Raw genomic sequence first — 20,366 nt, 5'->3', positions numbered from 1 at the left:
CTGTCAAAAAATGGGTAGTTTTTAGATTTGTTCCAGTACATGGAAGTTACTCCCTGTTGCTCCGGAGCAAAAAAATCTTTCTCCTTTTCACTCCAGTTTACCACCAAAAGAAGAAAAAAGAGAAGAAGATAGTACAGGAACGATTTTCTTCCTGTTTGCTCCGGAGTACTTCCAGTTTCTCCTGGTACTGGAACAAACCTTTTGTTTCTAACAATGAGTACTTTTTATCCATTTCACCACTACTCGATGAGGTAATGTCAGTGGGTATATTGATCTTAACAATAGGTGAAAAATCCTTAAGAATTATTTCAAGCAGTTAATTTGCAAACTAAGGATCGTAGCGGAACCTGCAAATTATCGGCCTGCATCAGAGTCCGTGGCGGAAACGGAACATTTCGGCAATGCGCCGAAAACAATGGCTGTTTCGACTACTGAGGATGTTGCAAATATGCACCAGTTCGGCATTTTTAGAGCAGCCAAAAGAGTTTTGAAATAGGATCTCTATCTAGATTCCTATACTTTTATAAGGAGACAATAATGTGAAATGAATGTTATTTTGTGTTTTTTAATTCATAAATAATACTACAGCCGTGATTCGCTGGTTGGACCACAGCTTCTGTCAAACTAACGAATTTGATTCGTTAGTTGGACCGACTGACAAATGTCAAAAACTCCAAAAAAGACGTTAGTGGCGTAAAAGATTGTTAAATACATTGTCAAAGTGAATTTGACATAAGATTTTGGCGTTTATAGGCTTTTTAGTTGGACAATGGTCCAACTAGCGAAGGTCCAACTAAAAAGCGGTCCAGTTAAAGAGTGCCTCACCAGCGAATCACGACTGTATTGACAGTATTTTTCATTCTGGCTCGATTTTTATGAATAGGTATTCTGGTTGCAGTTGAAAATCGAAATAATGAACTTGCGCCTTTCGCTTTTCTCCCTATTTGCAGAGTGGGCAACTAATGCGCATCTTCTGTACATGTTAGAGAATCAACTTGCGCATCATCTACACCAGTTGCGCTTTAATTGCACAAGCTGAAAATAGGAGAAAAACCGAAAGGCGCAAGTTCACTATTTCGATTTTCAACTGCAGAATATTTTCTACGCATATTGTTGTAACAGTTCTGCGAAAAATTATGGGTAAAACATACCCAGGTTGACGTACAAGGTATGTACTCATTTATGGGTACAAAGTCTTTACCCGTTCAATGGGTTATTCCACTTTTATTGAAAATGCGTAGTTTTCTACGCATTAATGGGTACTTTATTTTATCAGTGTAGTGTAGGGTATGAAACGCCACACTGATAAAATAAAGTACCCATTAATGCGTAAAAAACTACGCATTTTCAATAAAAGTGAAATAACCTATTAAATGCACGGTAAAAAAAACTTTACCCATTTAATGTATTCAAATTTCCCATTTTCGGAAGTTATTCGAGCTGTCAAAAAATGGGTATTTTTTTTATTTCTAACAATGAGTACTTTTTATCCATTTCACAGCTACTCGATGAGGTAATGTCAATGGGTAGGGTGATGAGCCCATTTTCGCTATATTTCTATTATCACCCTACCCATTTGAAGCCGTTGGTTAGAGCAGTGCCTGCCATCTTTGTTCAACGCATTGAGTCAAATGTTAGCGCAACAATAGGGGCACTCGATTCGAGTTTTCTTTGCGCTCAAACACGAGAATTACACTGTTTTCAGCGCATTTGTGTTATTATATTGGTTCTTAAAAACGAAGCAAAGCTGTTGTTGTCAATTTTTACGCATTTCATTAATTGCAGGCCGAGAAATTAATGAATTAGTGAGGCACCCTGCTTAGTATGGTGAAAATAGGCACTTTACCCTATATTGATCTTGATAATGGGTGAAAAATCCGTAAGCTTTATTTCAAGCGAGTTAACCTGCAAACTAAGGATCGTAGTGGAACATGCAAATCATCGCCCTGCATCGGAGTCCGTGGTGGAAACGGAACATTTCGGCAATGCTCCGAAAACAACGTCTGTTTAGACTACTGAGGATGTTGAAAATATGCGCCAGTTCGGCATTTTTAAAGCAGCCAAAAGATCCAGCCATCAAAAATATATCCAGTTGGCGGTTTTATTTTGTTAAGTAGTTTTAGAATAGGGTTTCTATCTAGATTTCTATACTTTTATAAGGAAACAATAATGTGAAATGAATGTTATTTTATGTTTTTTTTTTAATTCAGAAATAATTCTATTGACAGTATTTTTCATTCTGGCGCGAATTTCATGAATGGGTATTTTTTACGCATTTTGTTGTAACAGTTCTGCGAAAAATAATGGGTGAAACATACCCAGGTTGACGTACAAGGTCTGTACTCATTTATGGGTACAAATTAGCCCCTTGTCAACCCACACTACTTTTACAGTAAACGGCAAGTTACGGCGAGTAGCCTAGAACAAAGTTCCAATAGCCTACCGATCGCCTGCATCTAGTTTAACCCGCCTAGCCGCCTTTTAGTTTACTGGGAAGGACGACGTCTCTGTACAACCAGCATCACTGCCATGAAAGGCAAAACATTGATTTTGAACCGAATGATTAGAAGCTGTATTTAGTTACAAAATGTCGATTTTCTGAATGATATGATTAAATCATCCCACAAGATGCAAAACGTCGTGTGGAATGCTTGAATATCGAGCATAGTGCCGAACATAATTCTTTGTTTGGGGCTTTATAGCTATAACGCCCCATATATGTCGGTCGCTGTCAAACTCCATATGATGGTATAGGGTTGCCAGGGGGCTGGTACAAACGGTTTACCCATTTAATGGGTTATTCCACTTTTATTGAAAATGAGTAGTTTTCTACGCACTAATGGGTATCAGATCAGATCAGGATTTTATTGGGTAAAGAGTATGTACCCATAAATGAGTAGACCTTGTACGTCAACCTGGGTATAGTTTACCCATTATTTTTCACAGAATTGTTACAACAAAATGCGTTAAAAATACCCATTTATTAAAATCGCGCCAGAATTAAAAATACTGCCGATAGAATTACTTCTGAATTTAAAAAAAAAACCGATTTAATCCACCTAGCAGTGAGATGAGACATTTCTTACACATTTCACTATTGGATTAGTTTGCAGAACTCACGAGAAGTAGGCACCCAACTAGAGGTGGGATGAAAACAGTTTCTAGTCTTGCACGAATAAAATCTCGAATAAACTGAATAAATTATAGAAATCAACAAAACGACCGAAATAAAAAAGTAAAGCAAAAAATGAAATAATAGGTTTTTAAATTCATAAAATAGGTTGAAAAATCAATTTTTTAAATCAAAATTATAAAATACACGAATCAAATTAGATTAGGTTATTAAATAAAAATTAAGATTATATTTGGAAATAGTTATAAGATTGATAAAATAAATTGACTCATACTAACAAATTGAATGAAATATAACGAATGACTGAACATGAAATGCATAAAATTAAAGATATGAATAAAATTAATCAAAAGAATCAAATGAATCAAACGAATCAAATGAATCAAATGAATCAAATGAATCGAATGAATCAAATGAATCAAATGAATCAAATGAATCAAATAAATCAAATACATCAAATGAATCAAATGATTCATATGAATGAAATGAATCACATGAATCACACGAATCAAATGAATCAAATAAATCAAATGAATCAAATGTATCAAATGAATCAAATGAATCACATGAATCAAATTGATCAAATTGATTTAATTCATCCATTGAATACAATGAATCAAATTAATGAAATGGATCAAATGAATAAAAAGAATGGATGAACAAAAAGAATAAAGTAAAAAATAAATGAAATGCATAAATGAAACAAACGAATCATATAAACAAAATGAACTGAAGTGATAAAATTAATAAAATGAAGGAAATGAGCAGAATAAAATGCATTGATTGAAATAAAAAATTAAACAATGGTAAAAGGTTATAAATCAATATAAAGAAATAAATTGAACCGAATAAATTATTTGGATGAAGTGATTAAAACTGAAAAAGTAGTCAGATTATTAAAATGAAGAAACTGAACAAAATGAATAAACTGGAAAAAAAATGAATGAAATGCATACAATGAAAACAATGAATAAAATAAGTTAAATGAATGATATGAGTGAAATGCACAAAAAGGATAAACTGATCAGAGTGAATCCAAAGAATGAAACGAATAAAATAAGTAAAATGAACGCAGATGAACAAAACGAATAAAAAGATGCTGAATGAAATAATTAATTGAAATGAAATGGTCATATATTTGAAGCTAAAAACATTTTTGAATAAAGAAAATGAATAAACCGGATTGTACGAGTTTGAGAACCATTGCATCAGAAAGTTTTGAAATGTTTTTGAAAATACCATCTTCTGAGAAAAGGCTAATAAATATGCAATGGACTTTCTAGGGCTTCCATCTTTTTTTGGTTTTATTTTTTTTGTTTTCATGCTTCTTTACTTGACGCGTCGTTTTAAGATTATCTAGTGTTTCTACTTTATTGTTGGACCTTAATTAGTTATCAGGAACCTGGAACATTCAATTTGCTTTGGAATTCGAAGTTTACTTTTTGGTCACATATTCCCGAAAAAAAGATTTATGTATTGAATAGAATTTACTGGTCCAGTATTTTAACGCGCAATTGAATATAGCAAAGTTAGACAAGGTCACATGTGCTTTCAAGCCCCTTGAACAGAGAACGACAGGAAGAATGCGATTCGTGAATGAGACAGGTAGATATTTCATTGTTTTTATTTGCATTGAAGTAAATAGTGTGAGATGTCTAGGCTATGTCGATAGCATAAAAGCCATGCATTCAGTTGATTGCAATGCAGTCTCTTTCCATTCATCCTTATAGCTTTCATATTGTTTCGTTCGGAATTCTCGTGCAGGAAATATGGATAAACAAGTCCTATACAGACCAGTACTGTGAAAAAGAAATGGTTCAAACTACTCAGTATATCCAGATATGGACGACGATAAGCTAGAAGACACATTGTAGTTGCACCCCCCATCGAGAGTGGATACTTTGGGAGACTTCTTTTCCTGGATCTAATTTGTGGATAGTTTTGGTCTTTGATCCCTTATTTCTCATGAAAGTTCGTACCAATATAACGAATGTGCAGCTGATACAACTCATGGTTTATTCGCCTGTGCCACGTTCCATATTCCATCTGCACTCCACCATAGATAGTACGCAACACCTTTCGTTCGAAAACTCCAAGGGCGCGGTGGTCCTCAACGAACATAGTACAGCTCTCGTGGCCGCAGAGGACCACCGATCTAATCAGCGTCTTGTAGATAATCAACTTCATGCGGCGGCGAATTTTGTTCGACCGGAGCGTCCTCCGGAGTCCAAAGTAGGCACGATTTCCCGCCAAGATCCGTCTCTGAATTTCTCTGCTGTTATCATTGTCGTCGGTTACCAGTGAGCCCAAATACATGAATTCATCGTCGTGGGGTTCACATTGTCGTCTCTAGAACCTCTTCCTCTCATGTATTTTGTCTTCGAAACGCTGATGGCAAGTCCAATCCTGCTGGCTTCAGCTTGCAGTCTTTGAGCATATGTTTCATTTAAAATTCAATAGAGATACGAATAGTTTAAATATCGCACGTGGAATGTCTCTTTTGGAAATTTTCATGTCAAACTTTCATATTACCCAGTTAAGCCAAATATTTTTCTGATATAGCCATGAATTTCCTTAATTATAGTGTAGATAAAGGCTTTGAATACAATTGAATTAAAGTTGAGTTGATGTAGCAGCAGACAAAAAATAGTTTTGTTTTCTTAAACCTTCGCAATTACAATTAATAAATATTTCAGATTGGCAGAAGATCTTATCACACAACTTAGAAATGGATACAGAAATAGCTACATGGATGCGATAGAAGAGAAACAGAAAGAGAGAGAAATGGAGGGGGGGGGGGGGCGTGTGAGGAATGGCAAATGTTGGTTAATGCAGTGACATTATTTTTATAGGTATATTATTATGATATATTGATTTCTTATATTCTTATCATAAATAATGTAAGTAGTAATTTTTGCGCCATAACCAGTATAACCTAAGTCTTGCAAAAGAACTAAATTTTCGCTAGATTTTTGGGTTTCAAACGTACTTACTACTTTACTTTCGGTGACGCCACGAGTTTAATTATATGGGAAATCTTTTATCTCACTATTAGGTGAATTACTTGTTGATCTGTGTATTGATATACAATTCAACATTTACCTCATGACTGAACGCAATGCCTAATCCAAGGGATAAATACTAGAACTCACTGTTTCTTTGTCAACACATTATTTTCTCTTTGAAGTGAACTTATATATCGATTTTTAAGAAATAGTTAATTTATTATAAAGGTAATTCACAAAATGTTCTCAACATCGAATTCCTTGAATCACGTAGATATGTTTTCATACCCCGATATTCAAAATCGGTTTAGTTTTGCCCCTAAAACACCAGTAAAGCAATACTCTGTATGAAACAATCTCATTTTTAGTTAGTGGAAATTGGTAAGCGAGGACTAAAAATACAAAATGTTTAATATCTCCGCCGCTCGTGCACGGATTTAGATAGCTTGTTTGAAAGGCGCTTTTACAAGCTTTCTATTTATGTGCAGTTTGTGGGACAATATTATATTGTTCGGAAATTATTTGCGAAAAACCTGCTGTTTTTGACAAAATCGTCCATATCTCAGAAAGTAAACAACATATCGAAAATCAAAAATAATTGTGTCAAATGGCAACGTTAGGCCTTTCATTTGAAACTAGTTTCATTAAGATCGGTTCAGCCATTGCTGAGATAATTACATGACATTTTGTACATACATACATACACATACACACACACATACAGACATACAGACATTGTCTCAATTTGTCGAGCTGATTCGATTGGTATATGAGACTCGGCCCTCCGGGCCTCGGAAAAAGTTTTGAAAGTTTGAGCGAATCCTATACATTTCTTTTGTAAGAAATGTAAAACATCAAATAACACTCATTTCACATTATTGTCTCCTTACAAAAGTCTAGGAATCTAGATAGAGATCCTATTCCAAAACTCCTTAACAAAATAGAACCGCCAACTGGATATATTTTTGATGGCTGGATCTTTTGGCTGTTCTAAAAATGCCGAACTAGTGCATATTTGCAACATCCTCAGTAGTCTAAACAGCCGTTGTTTTCGGAGCATTACCGAAATGTTCCGTTTCCACCACGGACTCCGATGCAGGCCGATAATTTGCAGTTTCCGCTACGATCCTTAGTTAGCAGGTTAACTTGCTTTAAATAATTCTTAAGGAATTTTCACCCATTGTTAAGATCAATATACCCATTGACATTACCTCATCGAGTAGTTGTGAAATGGATAAAAAGTACTCATTGTTAGAAACAAAAAAATACCCATTTTTTGACAGCTTGAATAACTTCCGAAAATGGGCAATTTGAATACATAAAATGGGTAAAGTTTTTTTTGCTGTGCACGGAAAACGCTAGCTGATCTAGCTGATAGATTTATTCCTAAAACGTAGGTCAGTGTAAAATGCGTAATTTTTATTAGTTTATTAACTTTTTAACCCTTGTGAAGGCAAGCTAAAATCCTAACATTAAAGGGTAAGCCGGGCCTCTCAGGCCCGTTTAAATTCAAGCTCCTTTTTGCCTTTCTCATATAGAAAGGTTATGCAATCGGTTGGAATTTCGACTTTTTAACCGAGACCCGCAGGGCCAAATCTCTTATACCATTCGACTCAGTTCGTTGAGATCGTAAAATGTATTGTATGGATGTATGAGGGTGTCAAACAATCTCACCAATTTTGCTCAAAGATGGCTAGACCGATTTGCACAAATCTAGTCTCAAATGAAAGGTACAACCTTCCCAATGCTATTGATTTTTTATTGATCCGACTTTCGGTTCTGGAGTTACGGGTTGAAGAGTACGATCACACGGCAAATTCCAATATAAACTGGTACCACCATGATGTCCAAATAATACAATATATATATATATATATTAAAATGTGTGCAAAATTACTTGGCTTTGCATGTCTAGATCATTAATGACCCATCGAAGGCGCTTCGACAACATTGGCCAGCCGGTTCTTGATGCCCCCGGGAAACTTACCAAGTTCCTAAGATAATGTCATACCTATTTCCCAGCGAATTCTTTACCGATTTTTGCAAACTTGGTTTCAAATGAAAGGTAAAGCGTTCTCATTGTCTGCTGTTGAATTTCTAATTGATCCGACTTCCGGTTCCGGAACTATAGGATGATGAGTACAAACACGCGGCAAATCCCGAGTTCAGCGTATAAGGCGATGGATGAAAAAAGGTGATTTTGAAGTAGAATACTTCTATCGTTTCAATATGGGGTCCCGTTTCAAAAATTTCAGTTGAGAAATTTTCCCAGGTTTGAAATGCGAATATCTTCCGTTCTACTAATCGAAATCGCAATATTTTTGCACTATCTGATCGGAAATTCGTGCACGTATTTCGTATTAAATTTCGGAATTAGTGCGACTACTATAAATAAACCAAAACAAGGATTTTTAGAAAATCCTTCGAAAACAGCGATGAAAATGCGCAATTTGCAAGCACATCTCTCGCAGAGCCGTCAAAAAGGAGCATGTAAGCGTTTCATTACATACGGGAATGTTATATATACAGGTCACGCGAGCTTGTTTTGTATCAGTGGGTGTTCGCTTACCACACGAGCAACATGCACGTCCGGACGGTACAATGAGCGGTATCATGTTTGCGTTCCCGTACCAAGCGTCATCGCAAGGTTCTTCGTGATAAAATCCAGGGAATCACTAAATCCGCCATTCGGCGGATGCATCTCCGATTTAATCTACGAATGCTGATGGTGTGCAGGAAAATGTCATACTGAACACGTCAAGCGCAAAACCGCAATGAATTTCTATACTCTGAAGTGCCAGGGACGCACTTTGTATGAATTTGGAAGTTGAAAAGGTAGAACTCACTTGTATCATTATAAAAAAGGCCCTTTTCAGGGCCACCAAAATCATTTCAAAGAATAAGTTTGCATTTTCTGTTTCATAGACTGTTTCTCCCTGGAGAGCAATTTGGGTTAAACCATAAATTATGATTTATTTCAGTACGCAAATTGCAAATATGGTCAGAAACAAGCTGGAGTGAAGTGGAAAATATTTTTACTAGGCGCATTCAAAAAAGGTTTCAATTCCCAAACATTTTACCAAGGTGCCGTATTTCATTACTCTCTTTATCCTGAGTGTTCGATAATCTCCGTATTGGAAACACAATTTTAATTTTGTTGTTGGGAAGCAGTACGGCTTGGATATTTGGCAACACACCGCCCTCAGCAAATGTCACTCTGGAGAGCAGTTTGTTCAACTTTTCGTTGTTACGAATCACCAGCTGCTGAAGACGTGGGATAATTCGTCTTTTTGTTATCACGGGCAGCATTTCCTTCCAATTTAAACACTTAAGCAGCAAGGTATTCCATTACAGCTACTAAGTAAACGGCACTCCGACGCGTTCAACACAATTTTCTTGTTATCGACGAACTGCGAAGAATACATATTGAGGACAACACAAAAAAGGACGAGCTTACCTTGTGCTGTAATCGGGTATAAGAACTCAGAATGCTGTTGCTCACGCTCAGTTCGTTTGCAGCATCGTAACTGAAACTGTACATCTACATCTACAAGGTGCTGAAAGAGGTCCATCCAGATACCATAGTCTCGTCGAGCATCATAAACAGATTTATTAGACATTTTCGAACGCATTGCAAACGAGGTCTCCCGCCCGACTCATTACAACAAGGGATTGACAATAACCTCCCGCGAAATTCAAGCCGCCGTCCGTTTGCTGCTGTCAGAAGAGTTGGCCAAACCGTCTCAGATGGCACCAAAGATATTATCAAATACACCAGCTCCAAGTAAATTCCGAACACTGCCTAAACAAAAGGCCCTTTTCAGGGCCATCAATTTATCAACAAAGAATCGAATTGAAATTTTGTTATTACAAGCATCCGAAAGTGGCTTGCCAAGAGCGTTCGATGGCAAGTGAGCTACTTGTGAACAATATCGTCGATTTCATGTAGAATGACACAAAATAAAAAGTTATCATTTGTGTGTTTGTTTACAGTTTCGTGTTTACTAGGCGCATTCAAAAAAGATTTCAATTCTCAAACATTTTACCAAGGTGCCGTATTACATTACGGTAAAGCGTTCTCATTGTCTGCTGTTGAATTTCTAATTGATCCGACTTCCGGTTCCGGAACTATAGGATGATGAGTACAAACACGCGGCAAATCCCGAGTTCAGCGTATAAGGCGATGGATGTAAAAAGGTGATTTTGAAGTAGAATACTTCTATCGTTTCAATATGGGGTCCCGTTTCAAAAATTTCAGTTGAGAAATTTTCCCAGGTTTGAAATGCGAATATCTTCCGTTCTACTAATCGAAATCGCAATATTTTTGCACTATCTGATCGGAAATTCGTGCACGTATTTCGTATTAAATTTCGGAATTAGTGCGACTACTATAAATAAACCAAAACAAGGATTTTTAGAAAATCCTTCGAAAACAGCGATGAAAATGCGCAATTTGCAAGCACATCTCTCGCAGAGCCGTCAAAAAGGAGCATGTAAGCGTTTCATTACATACGGGAATGTTATATATACAGGTCACGCGAGCTTGTTTTGTATCAGTGGGTGTTCGCTTACCACACGAGCAACATGCACGTCCGGACGGTACAATGAGCGGTATCATGTTTGCGTTCCCGTACCAAGCGTCATCGCAAGGTTCTTCGTGATAAAATCCAGGGAATCACTAAATCCGCCATTCGGCGGATGCATCTCCGATTTAATCTACGAATGCTGATGGTGTGCAGGAAAATGTCATACTGAACACGTCAAGCGCAAAACCGCAATGAATTTCTATACTCTGAAGTGCCAGGGACGCACTTTGTATGAATTTGGAAGTTGAAAAGGTAGAACTCACTTGTATCATTATAAAAAAGGCCCTTTTCAGGGCCACCAAAATCATTTCAAAGAATAAGTTTGCATTTTCTGTTTCATAGACTGTTTCTCCCTGGAGAGCAATTTGGGTTAAACCATAAATTATGATTTATTTCAGTACGCAAATTGCAAATATGGTCAGAAACAAGCTGGAGTGAAGTGGAAAATATTTTTACTAGGCGCATTCAAAAAAGGTTTCAATTCCCAAACATTTTACCAAGGTGCCGTATTTCATTACTCTCTTTATCCTGAGTGTTCGATAATCTCCGTATTGGAAACACAATTTTAATTTTGTTGTTGGGAAGCAGTACGGCTTGGATATTTGGCAACACACCGCCCTCAGCAAATGTCACTCTGGAGAGCAGTTTGTTCAACTTTTCGTTGTTACGAATCACCAGCTGCTGAAGACGTGGGATAATTCGTCTTTTTGTTATCACGGGCAGCATTTCCTTCCAATTTAAACACTTAAGCAGCAAGGTATTCCATTACAGCTACTAAGTAAACGGCACTCCGACGCGTTCAACACAATTTTCTTGTTATCGACGAACTGCGAAGAATACATATTGAGGACAACACAAAAAAGGACGAGCTTACCTTGTGCTGTAATCGGGTATAAGAACTCAGAATGCTGTTGCTCACGCTCAGTTCGTTTGCAGCATCGTAACTGAAACTGTACATCTACATCTACAAGGTGCTGAAAGAGGTCCATCCAGATACCATAGTCTCGTCGAGCATCATAAACAGATTTATTAGACATTTTCGAACGCATTGCAAACGAGGTCTCCCGCCCGACTCATTACAACAAGGGATTGACAATAACCTCCCGCGAAATTCAAGCCGCCGTCCGTTTGCTGCTGTCAGAAGAGTTGGCCAAGCCGTCTCAGATGGCACCAAAGATATTATCAAATACACCAGCTCCAAGTAAATTCCGAACACTGCCTAAACAAAAGGCCCTTTTCAGGGCCATCAATTTATCAACAAAGAATCGAATTGAAATTTTGTTATTACAAGCATCCGAAAGTGGCTTGCCAAGAGCGTTCGATGGCAAGTGAGCTACTTGTGAACAATATCGTCGATTTCATGTAGAATGACACAAAATAAAAAGTTATCATTTGTGTGTTTGTTTACAGTTTCGTGTTTACTAGGCGCATTCAAAAAAGATTTCAATTCTCAAACATTTTACCAAGGTGCCGTATTACATTACTCTTTTTATTCTGAGTGTTCGATAACCTCCGTAGTGGAAACACAATTTCAATTTTGTTCTTTATCAAAAATATGTGGTCGACCAACAAAGGGGTGGAGCTACGAAGAACACATATTGAGGACAACACAAAAAAGGACGAGCTTACATCGTGCTGTAGTCAGGTATAAAAACTCAGCATGCTGTTGTTCACGATCAGTTCGTTTGCAGCATCAGCATGCAGCAGTTCGTTAGCAGCATCTCCCGCGAAATTCAAACCGCCGTCCGTTTGCTGCTGTCAGAAGAGTTGGCCAAGCACGCCATCTCAGATGGCACCAAAACTGTTATCATATACACCAGCTCCAAGTAAATTCCGAACACTGCCCAAACAAAAGGCCCTTTTCAGGGCCATCAATTTATCGACAAAGAATCGACAGGTTAGTGTAATGATTCAATTTACAAAAATCGAACGTTTTCTAACGTTTCGATATAGGTGCTCCGTTTCAAAATTTTCGGCCAGAATGTTGCCTGTTTTTCTAAAAGTGAAAATCTGCTGTTGTACTGAATGAAAACCTTCGACTTTTGCGCTGATTGGAAATAGTTGCGACTAGTTGTGTAGAATGTACAATTACTGAAAATAACAGATTTTGTGAAAGCAGTGGTTGGTCCGTACAATTCGATTCCAAGCGAGCCAGACTAGTTTTCGTTGGAAGGTCCATCTCTGACAATAGAAATAAACTATTTTATTTTGAATTCAACTACAACTTCCTTAAAAACAGCACAGCTAAAAAACTTTTGGGGAAAACGCGCAAACCTAAATTTTCCACTATAATAAAAACTAGTGCCCCCGCCGCACAGCATCATCAAGATTGATAGTAATTCAAGCCAGGAGGAAAGGGGGAGGGAGGTTGTAAGGCAAAGGAAAATTTCATTTATATCTTACTTGATAATTGGCTGGTCATGAAAAGAGCTTGTTGGTTTGTGGTTTATTTTGGGTCACAATTTAGCCCCGCTCGATTTCTGATAGCTGTGAATTTTTCGCAGGGCGACAGTTTCTGTTCGGTAGCGATGAGGCTTCTTAACGCCAACCGTGACTGGGGCACTTTTACACGGCCTTCGTTGCTACTGCTTGCGGGGAGCCTTTCCTCCGGTGGACTTACGAGCGGTTTGTTTGGTACAGGCCATTTGGCGAAAAATGCTGATCTGCCACTTCTCTGATGGTGGTGTAGTAGAACGACGGCCAAACGCTCGTTTTCGTGCCTTCATTCATGAAAGTTCAACAATATTTTCAAAGAATGTTGCAAATTGTCAACTTGATAATTCCAAAAATACTCCAAATAAACTATAAATGTGCAAAAGACGACAAAATCGCATACAAATTGCTTATTCCAGAGCAGAATTTACCGGTCTAAAGTGTATTCTACTTCACTCCGGTTATGTCTCTGACATTACCCACCCATTTTTTTTCCAAAAGGTTAGTATTCGGTGCACAACCGGAGTACATATTCAGATTCTTCTTCCCAGTCTGCATCAGAATTATCGTCGGAAGCAATATCATTCTCATCTTCTTCCTCGCTTTGCAAATCACCATCGGCATCGTTTGCTGTTGATTTTTTTTTGAGGTCGCTAGCATGCATTGAAGAATGCCTAAAACTCTGAACTAGGCCCCGTCGAGTCCAGTCCGTCATCTGTCCGTCTCGTCCTGTCGTGTCTGGGGCTTCCAGGTTACATGCATTCACCAGACGAGACTAGTTTATGTCAGCTTAATTGTGCACTGGTTTCGTAGAATCGAGGCGATCATCAAAATGATAGATCCTACGAGTGAATGCACTTGGCCCAGTCACCTGTCGAGCATTTGTTTATTTGCGTGTGTGAATGTTTACGTGTGTATGGGAAGTGTTGCAATGTTGAGATATGTGTTTTACCTGTAAATAATATGTTAATACAAATATGCATGATGTTAAAATAAGACATGTGTAATATGCTACTTACAGTTTGTTGTTCGTTCCTGCTTATCTGATTCAATTGAGTATGAAAGTACATCTCATTTTTTCTAAAACCTGGTGACGTCTGATGGCAGCGAATAGTCATTGTTGACAGCAATGTTGCCCTTTTATGTAAAATTATCTCGGAGAAGTCATCAGAGGAATATGACGCATGAGATCGAAAATAAATAAAATAAAATAAAGAGTAGAGTTAGCACTGTTATTGAATATTAATTGAACAACACATGTACCATGCAATAAAACTACTTGGAATCGTCCAAATGCCAGAAAATGATATATATACAGGGTGTTTGGTTCATGGTTAAGAATCTCTCGGGGGTGATAGACTGCCATATTTGGAGAAAAAAATTGTTCTACACATACCATCAAATCTCAACCGTTACAGAGTTATTGAATTTTTTGTGTGAATAACTTATTTGTCTTAAAACACCTCTAACTTTAAAAGTATACTTTGTATTTTAAATGTTTCAGTTCCATTCGAAAGGTGAGAAAATTTCCTATTAAATGGTGTTCTCATATCTTTTAAGTAATTAGTTTTAATTACCTTTTAGCTGTAAAGTAGTTAAAAGTTAGTGTTTTTGAGGAGGTTTTTGGTAATTTTCTCGAAATAATGAAGTATGATTATAGCAATATCTATTATCCAAAAGTTGGGTTTTAGGACGATTCATAATTTGTTCTTGGACGTCATATTTCTATCTCTCCTCATTTATTTGTAATTTCATTACTATACTTTTCCGACTTGCAAGTGCTTAAAAGACTCTAATCTAAAAAATATGCTTTATATCGTTATTTACAAGATTTCATTGGAAAGCTGAGAAAATGTCCTATCAGTGTATGTACAAATATCTTTTAGTTAAGTGTACTAAATGATTTTTTACTAACGAAATAACTCAAAATTTGTGTTTTTGGAGTTTTTTAATTATTCTAATTATTAATCAACAAAATTTATCGTTACTATTGTTCATTTGATGCCCCTTAATGTTCTCTATACTTTTTTATTTGACACTTTGTCTTTATCACTTTTCATTTTGCTACTATTTAATAGTTAACACAGCATGAGCTCAAATGTAGTGGGTTCGAAATCGTTATTTTTGCATATGAAACGATGTGATAAAAACGATTTTACGTCGAAACCAAAAGAGATAATTGAATGGAGTCAAAGAAAGAACTGTAGAACTTGCTGAGATGCATTATTTCCATGATAATAATGGTGATGTTTATTATTTACTATTTTAAGAAAATAACGAAAATGCTAATAATAGCACTAACTTAAAACTAATTTACTTCTAAAAGAATACTAAATTCAGTTAACTGAAAGGTATTAATACTTTTTTCACTGTAAAATTTTCCTGGCTTTCGAATAAAAAGAAAAAAAGTACAATAAGTGCCATAATTTTTCAATTAGAGCTGGTACTAGTGAAAAAGAGATAAAAATATCCATGTTGAATAGCCCAAAATCATGAAAATAAGAAAAGGTAAGTGTATTATGTCGAAGAACGAATTAAGCAGCTCACCAAGACTAACAATCTGAATTATTAAACGGATGAGGTTAGCTATTAGGATTTTCAAGAAATGAACGAAAAATCGTTTAAAATTGTTTAATTTTCAATAAATTACTTTGAAAAGGCTACTTAAATTCATTAGCTGAAACATGTGAGGGCATCACTCAATGCGAAATTTTCTCACCTTTCGAATGGAACTAAAACATTTAAAATACAAAGTATACTTTTAAAGTTAGAGGTATTTTAAGACAAATAAGTTTTTTACACAAAAAGTTCAATAACTCTGTAACGGTTGAGATTTGATGGTATGTGTAGAACAATTTTTTTCTCCAAATATGGCAGTCTATCACCTCCCGAGAGATTTTTAACCATGAACCAAACACCCTGTATATATATATATATATATATATATATATATATATATATATATATATATATATATATATATATATATATATATATATATATATATATATATATATATATATATATATATATATATATATATATATATATATATATATATATATATATATATATATATATATATATATATATATATATATATATATATATATATATATATATATATATATATATATATATATATATATATATATATATATATATATATATATATATATATATATATATATATATATATATATATATATATATATATATATATATATATATATATATATATATATATATATATATATATATATATATATATATATATATATATATATATATATATATATATATATATATATATATATATATATATATATATATATATATATATATATATATATATATATATATATATATATATATATATATATATATATATAATTTACCATTAACGACAATTAACTCCGTTAGAAGTTTCTCGTGCTATGCTGGACGGGAATGGATGATTGACGTGCATCGGTAAATCAATCGTACCTTCATTTATCCAATCCGAATGAATCGAATCGAATGCACGAATTGAACACCAGTAAAAAGTGACCAACGAATCCCAAGAAGGATCACCCACTATTCCATCATATAAGCCAGTTCTGCATCCATTCCCTGGTCCACATGTCACAAATACTCAGACGCCCACATACACAGATAGACACACGGCTAGCACACAATTGTACACTAGTACCAAAAACTACAATTATTACAATACAACACAACTAATAGGGTTTTACTGTTATTTTTTTTAATGCGCCTGTGCACGTTGCCGAGGTCGACCGATAAATCGACACACAATGACTTCCACTGCGAGCACAAAGACTGCCGTTAAGCTGTTGAACAATGTCTGCAAACACAGCCCACAGAAAAAGTCAATCCACGGCGACCCGCCAATCGGCCACGCCAGTGTGCACAGGCTCTTAGTTGACTGTTAGTTTGGGCTGGTGCAGAGTATGAAAAAACACAAAACATAAAAAAAGGCCCATAAGCCCTCTCGGTCTCCTCGATGCACCACTATCGAGGCGCAATGCAATAACCATCCTAAAGCAGGTGTCTGCTCAAATATGCTTGAAGATGTTTGCAATACCGTCAAACCCGTCAACCTAGGAGAGGGGCATCGTTTTCTGTTGAATTTGCTCTAATTTCTTCCATTGTTGCAGATTCCTTGAGGCGATTGGAAACTGGGCAGATCGTCTTGTAGCCATTTCACTTTTTTGTTGCTTCTAGATGCTACAATTTGAATAATTACGACAACAGTAACACCAAGAGTAGACTACAAAAGCAGACAATAACGACAAAGTTAGGCTATGTTGTTCCAAATAATTGTCAAGTAGATCACAGAGGGTGAAATAAAAGTATTCACCCAAAAAATATGACACACGTGATTATCGTATGCTATTTTTTCTAATAAAAAAATGTAAAGATAAAATCAATTAAAACTTGAAAAAATACCAGCTAATATGGAGATGAACTCATCAAAATGTTTTTTTCGGATAAGTATTGATGTATAAAACCCGTGGTATTCCTAGTAAATTTTGCATGCCCACCGGGCCTGCCAGGCCCGGCTTGCCTTTTTGTGCACGTAAAAAATTCAAACATTGCTGAGCATCACTCCATAGATGAAAATTTCACAATTCTTTATTTTTGTTATAGATTTCAAAGCCACCTATCAAATTTTCTATGCCCAAGCTTATACTGCATACATATTTTTTTGTAACTAAAAAATTGTAACGTGCCTCTGAGACCCGCATGCCTTTTTGTGGGTTGTTTACTCGTTTAAGAATTATTTGTATTTTGTATGTTTATTCGCAACGATAATCTGTTAGCGAAAGCCTTATATCATGTTAACCCTTAAATGCATACTGTTGCCATTTGGCAACATACCGAATTTTGTGATATTTAATGCTCAACAAGAGGTATAGATCGTACCCATCCAGAAAAATGAGTACAAAAGAAAAATGAGTCATGCATTTAAGGGTTAAGGAAATAGCGAATTTCACAACAGCAAATTCATAAATACCTTTTTTACGCCACGATATGCATAAACATAGAGCTCCTTTCCATAATTAAAGCATATTCGATCACCTCCGATAGGTGTGGAGCAAATTTGCGAGAGCCCACTGTTGTGTTGCGTTTGCTCCAGGCCGTTTATAGATTGCGTCATAGCCGGATTTCCAGACACTATGGTTGAAGCATTAGCGTCTCCGTCCTCCCTGTTTACGGGCCCTTGAGTCTGCTGGGGCACATAAGAAGGCAGAGTCACCAAAGAGAGTCTCACTTGTGGATTACTTTGATTATTCTGATATCCAACACGATTTGGTCGAGAGTATTCGGATAGCGTCATCAATCTATATTCGCCTTCACGAGTGATAAACTGAGTTTTCAGATCATCTTTACCACTCGAATCAACCAGTTGCACCGACATGTCTACTACTACCTTCGTAACTGTTTATGAATTGTAGCATGAGAAGTTATAATTATATAAAACTCCTGTTCAAAATCGCATCACATAAAACTCAGAATTTAGTCCTGACATCTAACATTAATTAGGATTTCTGACATATGATGTACAACCACACACAGATGCAAAGCTAGATGCAAAGCCCAAACCCAGTTAAGCTCAGCCGGAAATGAACCGGAATTCCGGCTGGTTCCAGTTCGTATTCCGGCTCCAGTGACACAACCGATTCTAGTTAGAATCGGTTGTGTCACTGGAGCCGGAATACGAACTGGAACCAGCCGGAATTCCGGTTCATTTCCGGCTGAGCTTTACTGGGAAGCAGCTCGAGCTCAGGGCGGCCAGATAGAATTCCTTAATATCGGTAGGGTCACTAAAAGTTTATCGGTAGCAAAGAGAATAGGGAAAGAGACGAATAGTGTGAAGCCAAAAATACCTTATTGAGCAGACCAATCGTGCAATGTAAATAAACATTACTCATGCCCAGGGGTGCCAACCTTCCAGATTTATCTGGATTCATCAAGATTTTCAAGCCTCGTCCAGACATGCAGATTTATGTTTGTCTGATCCAGATTTCAGGGAATTTGTCCAGATTTATCCAGACAATTTGAAAAATAAAATAAGTTTCATAAACCACTTTTGAGAAAGCTGGAAACACAGTTTTTTCGTGAAAGTCAACAATTTTTTTTGCCGAACTATATAATCTAGAAGTTCAAGCAGTCCAAGATTCTGGAAACTCTGAGATTCAATCATGCTGAATAATGTATGCTGAAAATCAAGCATTGGATATTTCCAGATTAGCAGCGCAATCACCGAATTTTTACTTTACTAATATACAAACATGTTTCATTAGTAAAACGTAACAAATATAACCCATCGGTGAGGAATGCGCCTTTTCCTGAAGAATTGGGTCATCCAGACAATTCCAGACTTTTTAAAAAAATATTGCAGATTTTTTGGAAAAACACTTGACATCCCTGTGCCCTAGGGGCAGATCACTTGCGATGCATTTTTAAAAATCAGCGAAATTAAATGCATTTATTTCCATCAACATAGAAATTCATAATGTATTTTGCGTTGCGTGCAATGTTTTACTTCGGTCAAACGGGCGGGAAAAAACGAGCAGGAAAAAAATATTCTACTGCCGCACCATCTACATGTGAATGTTGGAAATAAAAAGTGTGAAGTCCGCAGGAAAAAAAATGAAAAGCTTGAAAAAACAATAAAAAAATTCCCGCCGAGTTCGTGAAGTGAGCCGGAAAAAACAACAAGGTGGAGACTTATTGGTTAGTGGGGGGAGCATAAAAACAAAAACAATATTTTTTCCCGCTAGGTTCGTGAAGTGAGCCGGAAAAAACAACAAGGACGAGACTTATTGGTTAGTGGGCGGAGCATAAAAACAAAAACAATATTTTTTCCCGCTAGGTTCGTGAAGTAAGCGGGTAAAACGACAGAGTGGATTGTGAGCTGAGCAAAAATTAAAAAAAATATCCCCCCCCCCACGGTTCGTAAAGTGAGCTGGAATAAAAAGACAAAACTGGATCAACTTGTGGTGGATGGATCAAATAAATTGTTATATTTGCAGGAAAAACAGGATAAATTTTATGATGGGATCCTCACTGCAAAATGAGTAAACGATTATGTTGAACATGCAGCGTTGCTAAGTCGCTTATTTCGTTACATGTGCCATGTCACACTCATTCCTGAATGATTCTGGGCGACTTCAGAGGCGTCTGTGTGCAACAGTTTTT

The 20,366-nt window shown here is 36.3% G+C and overlaps 1 protein-coding gene across 2 annotated transcripts in view; it reads right to left on the bottom strand.

Moving 5' to 3' along the window:
* The window catches only part of LOC131676203 (WD repeat-containing protein 20), a 349,792-nt gene extending 331,067 nt beyond the window's left edge, over window positions 1-18,725 (bottom strand). For both annotated transcript variants that reach the window (XR_009303115.1, XM_058955354.1), the window contains exon 1: window positions 18,178-18,725. Coding sequence is in view for 1 of the 2 variants with exons in the window: in XM_058955354.1 (XP_058811337.1) it covers window positions 18,178-18,582 (405 nt within the window). In the remaining variant the exon portion in view is untranslated. The remainder of the gene's footprint in view (window positions 1-18,177) is intronic.
* Window positions 18,726-20,366: the final 1,641 nt, after the last annotated feature.

This window comes from Topomyia yanbarensis, chromosome 1, assembly GCF_030247195.1.
Source record: "Topomyia yanbarensis strain Yona2022 chromosome 1, ASM3024719v1, whole genome shotgun sequence".
Taxonomy (NCBI): domain Eukaryota; kingdom Metazoa; phylum Arthropoda; class Insecta; order Diptera; family Culicidae; genus Topomyia; species Topomyia yanbarensis.
This window is presented reverse-complemented; position numbering and strand designations above follow the sequence as displayed.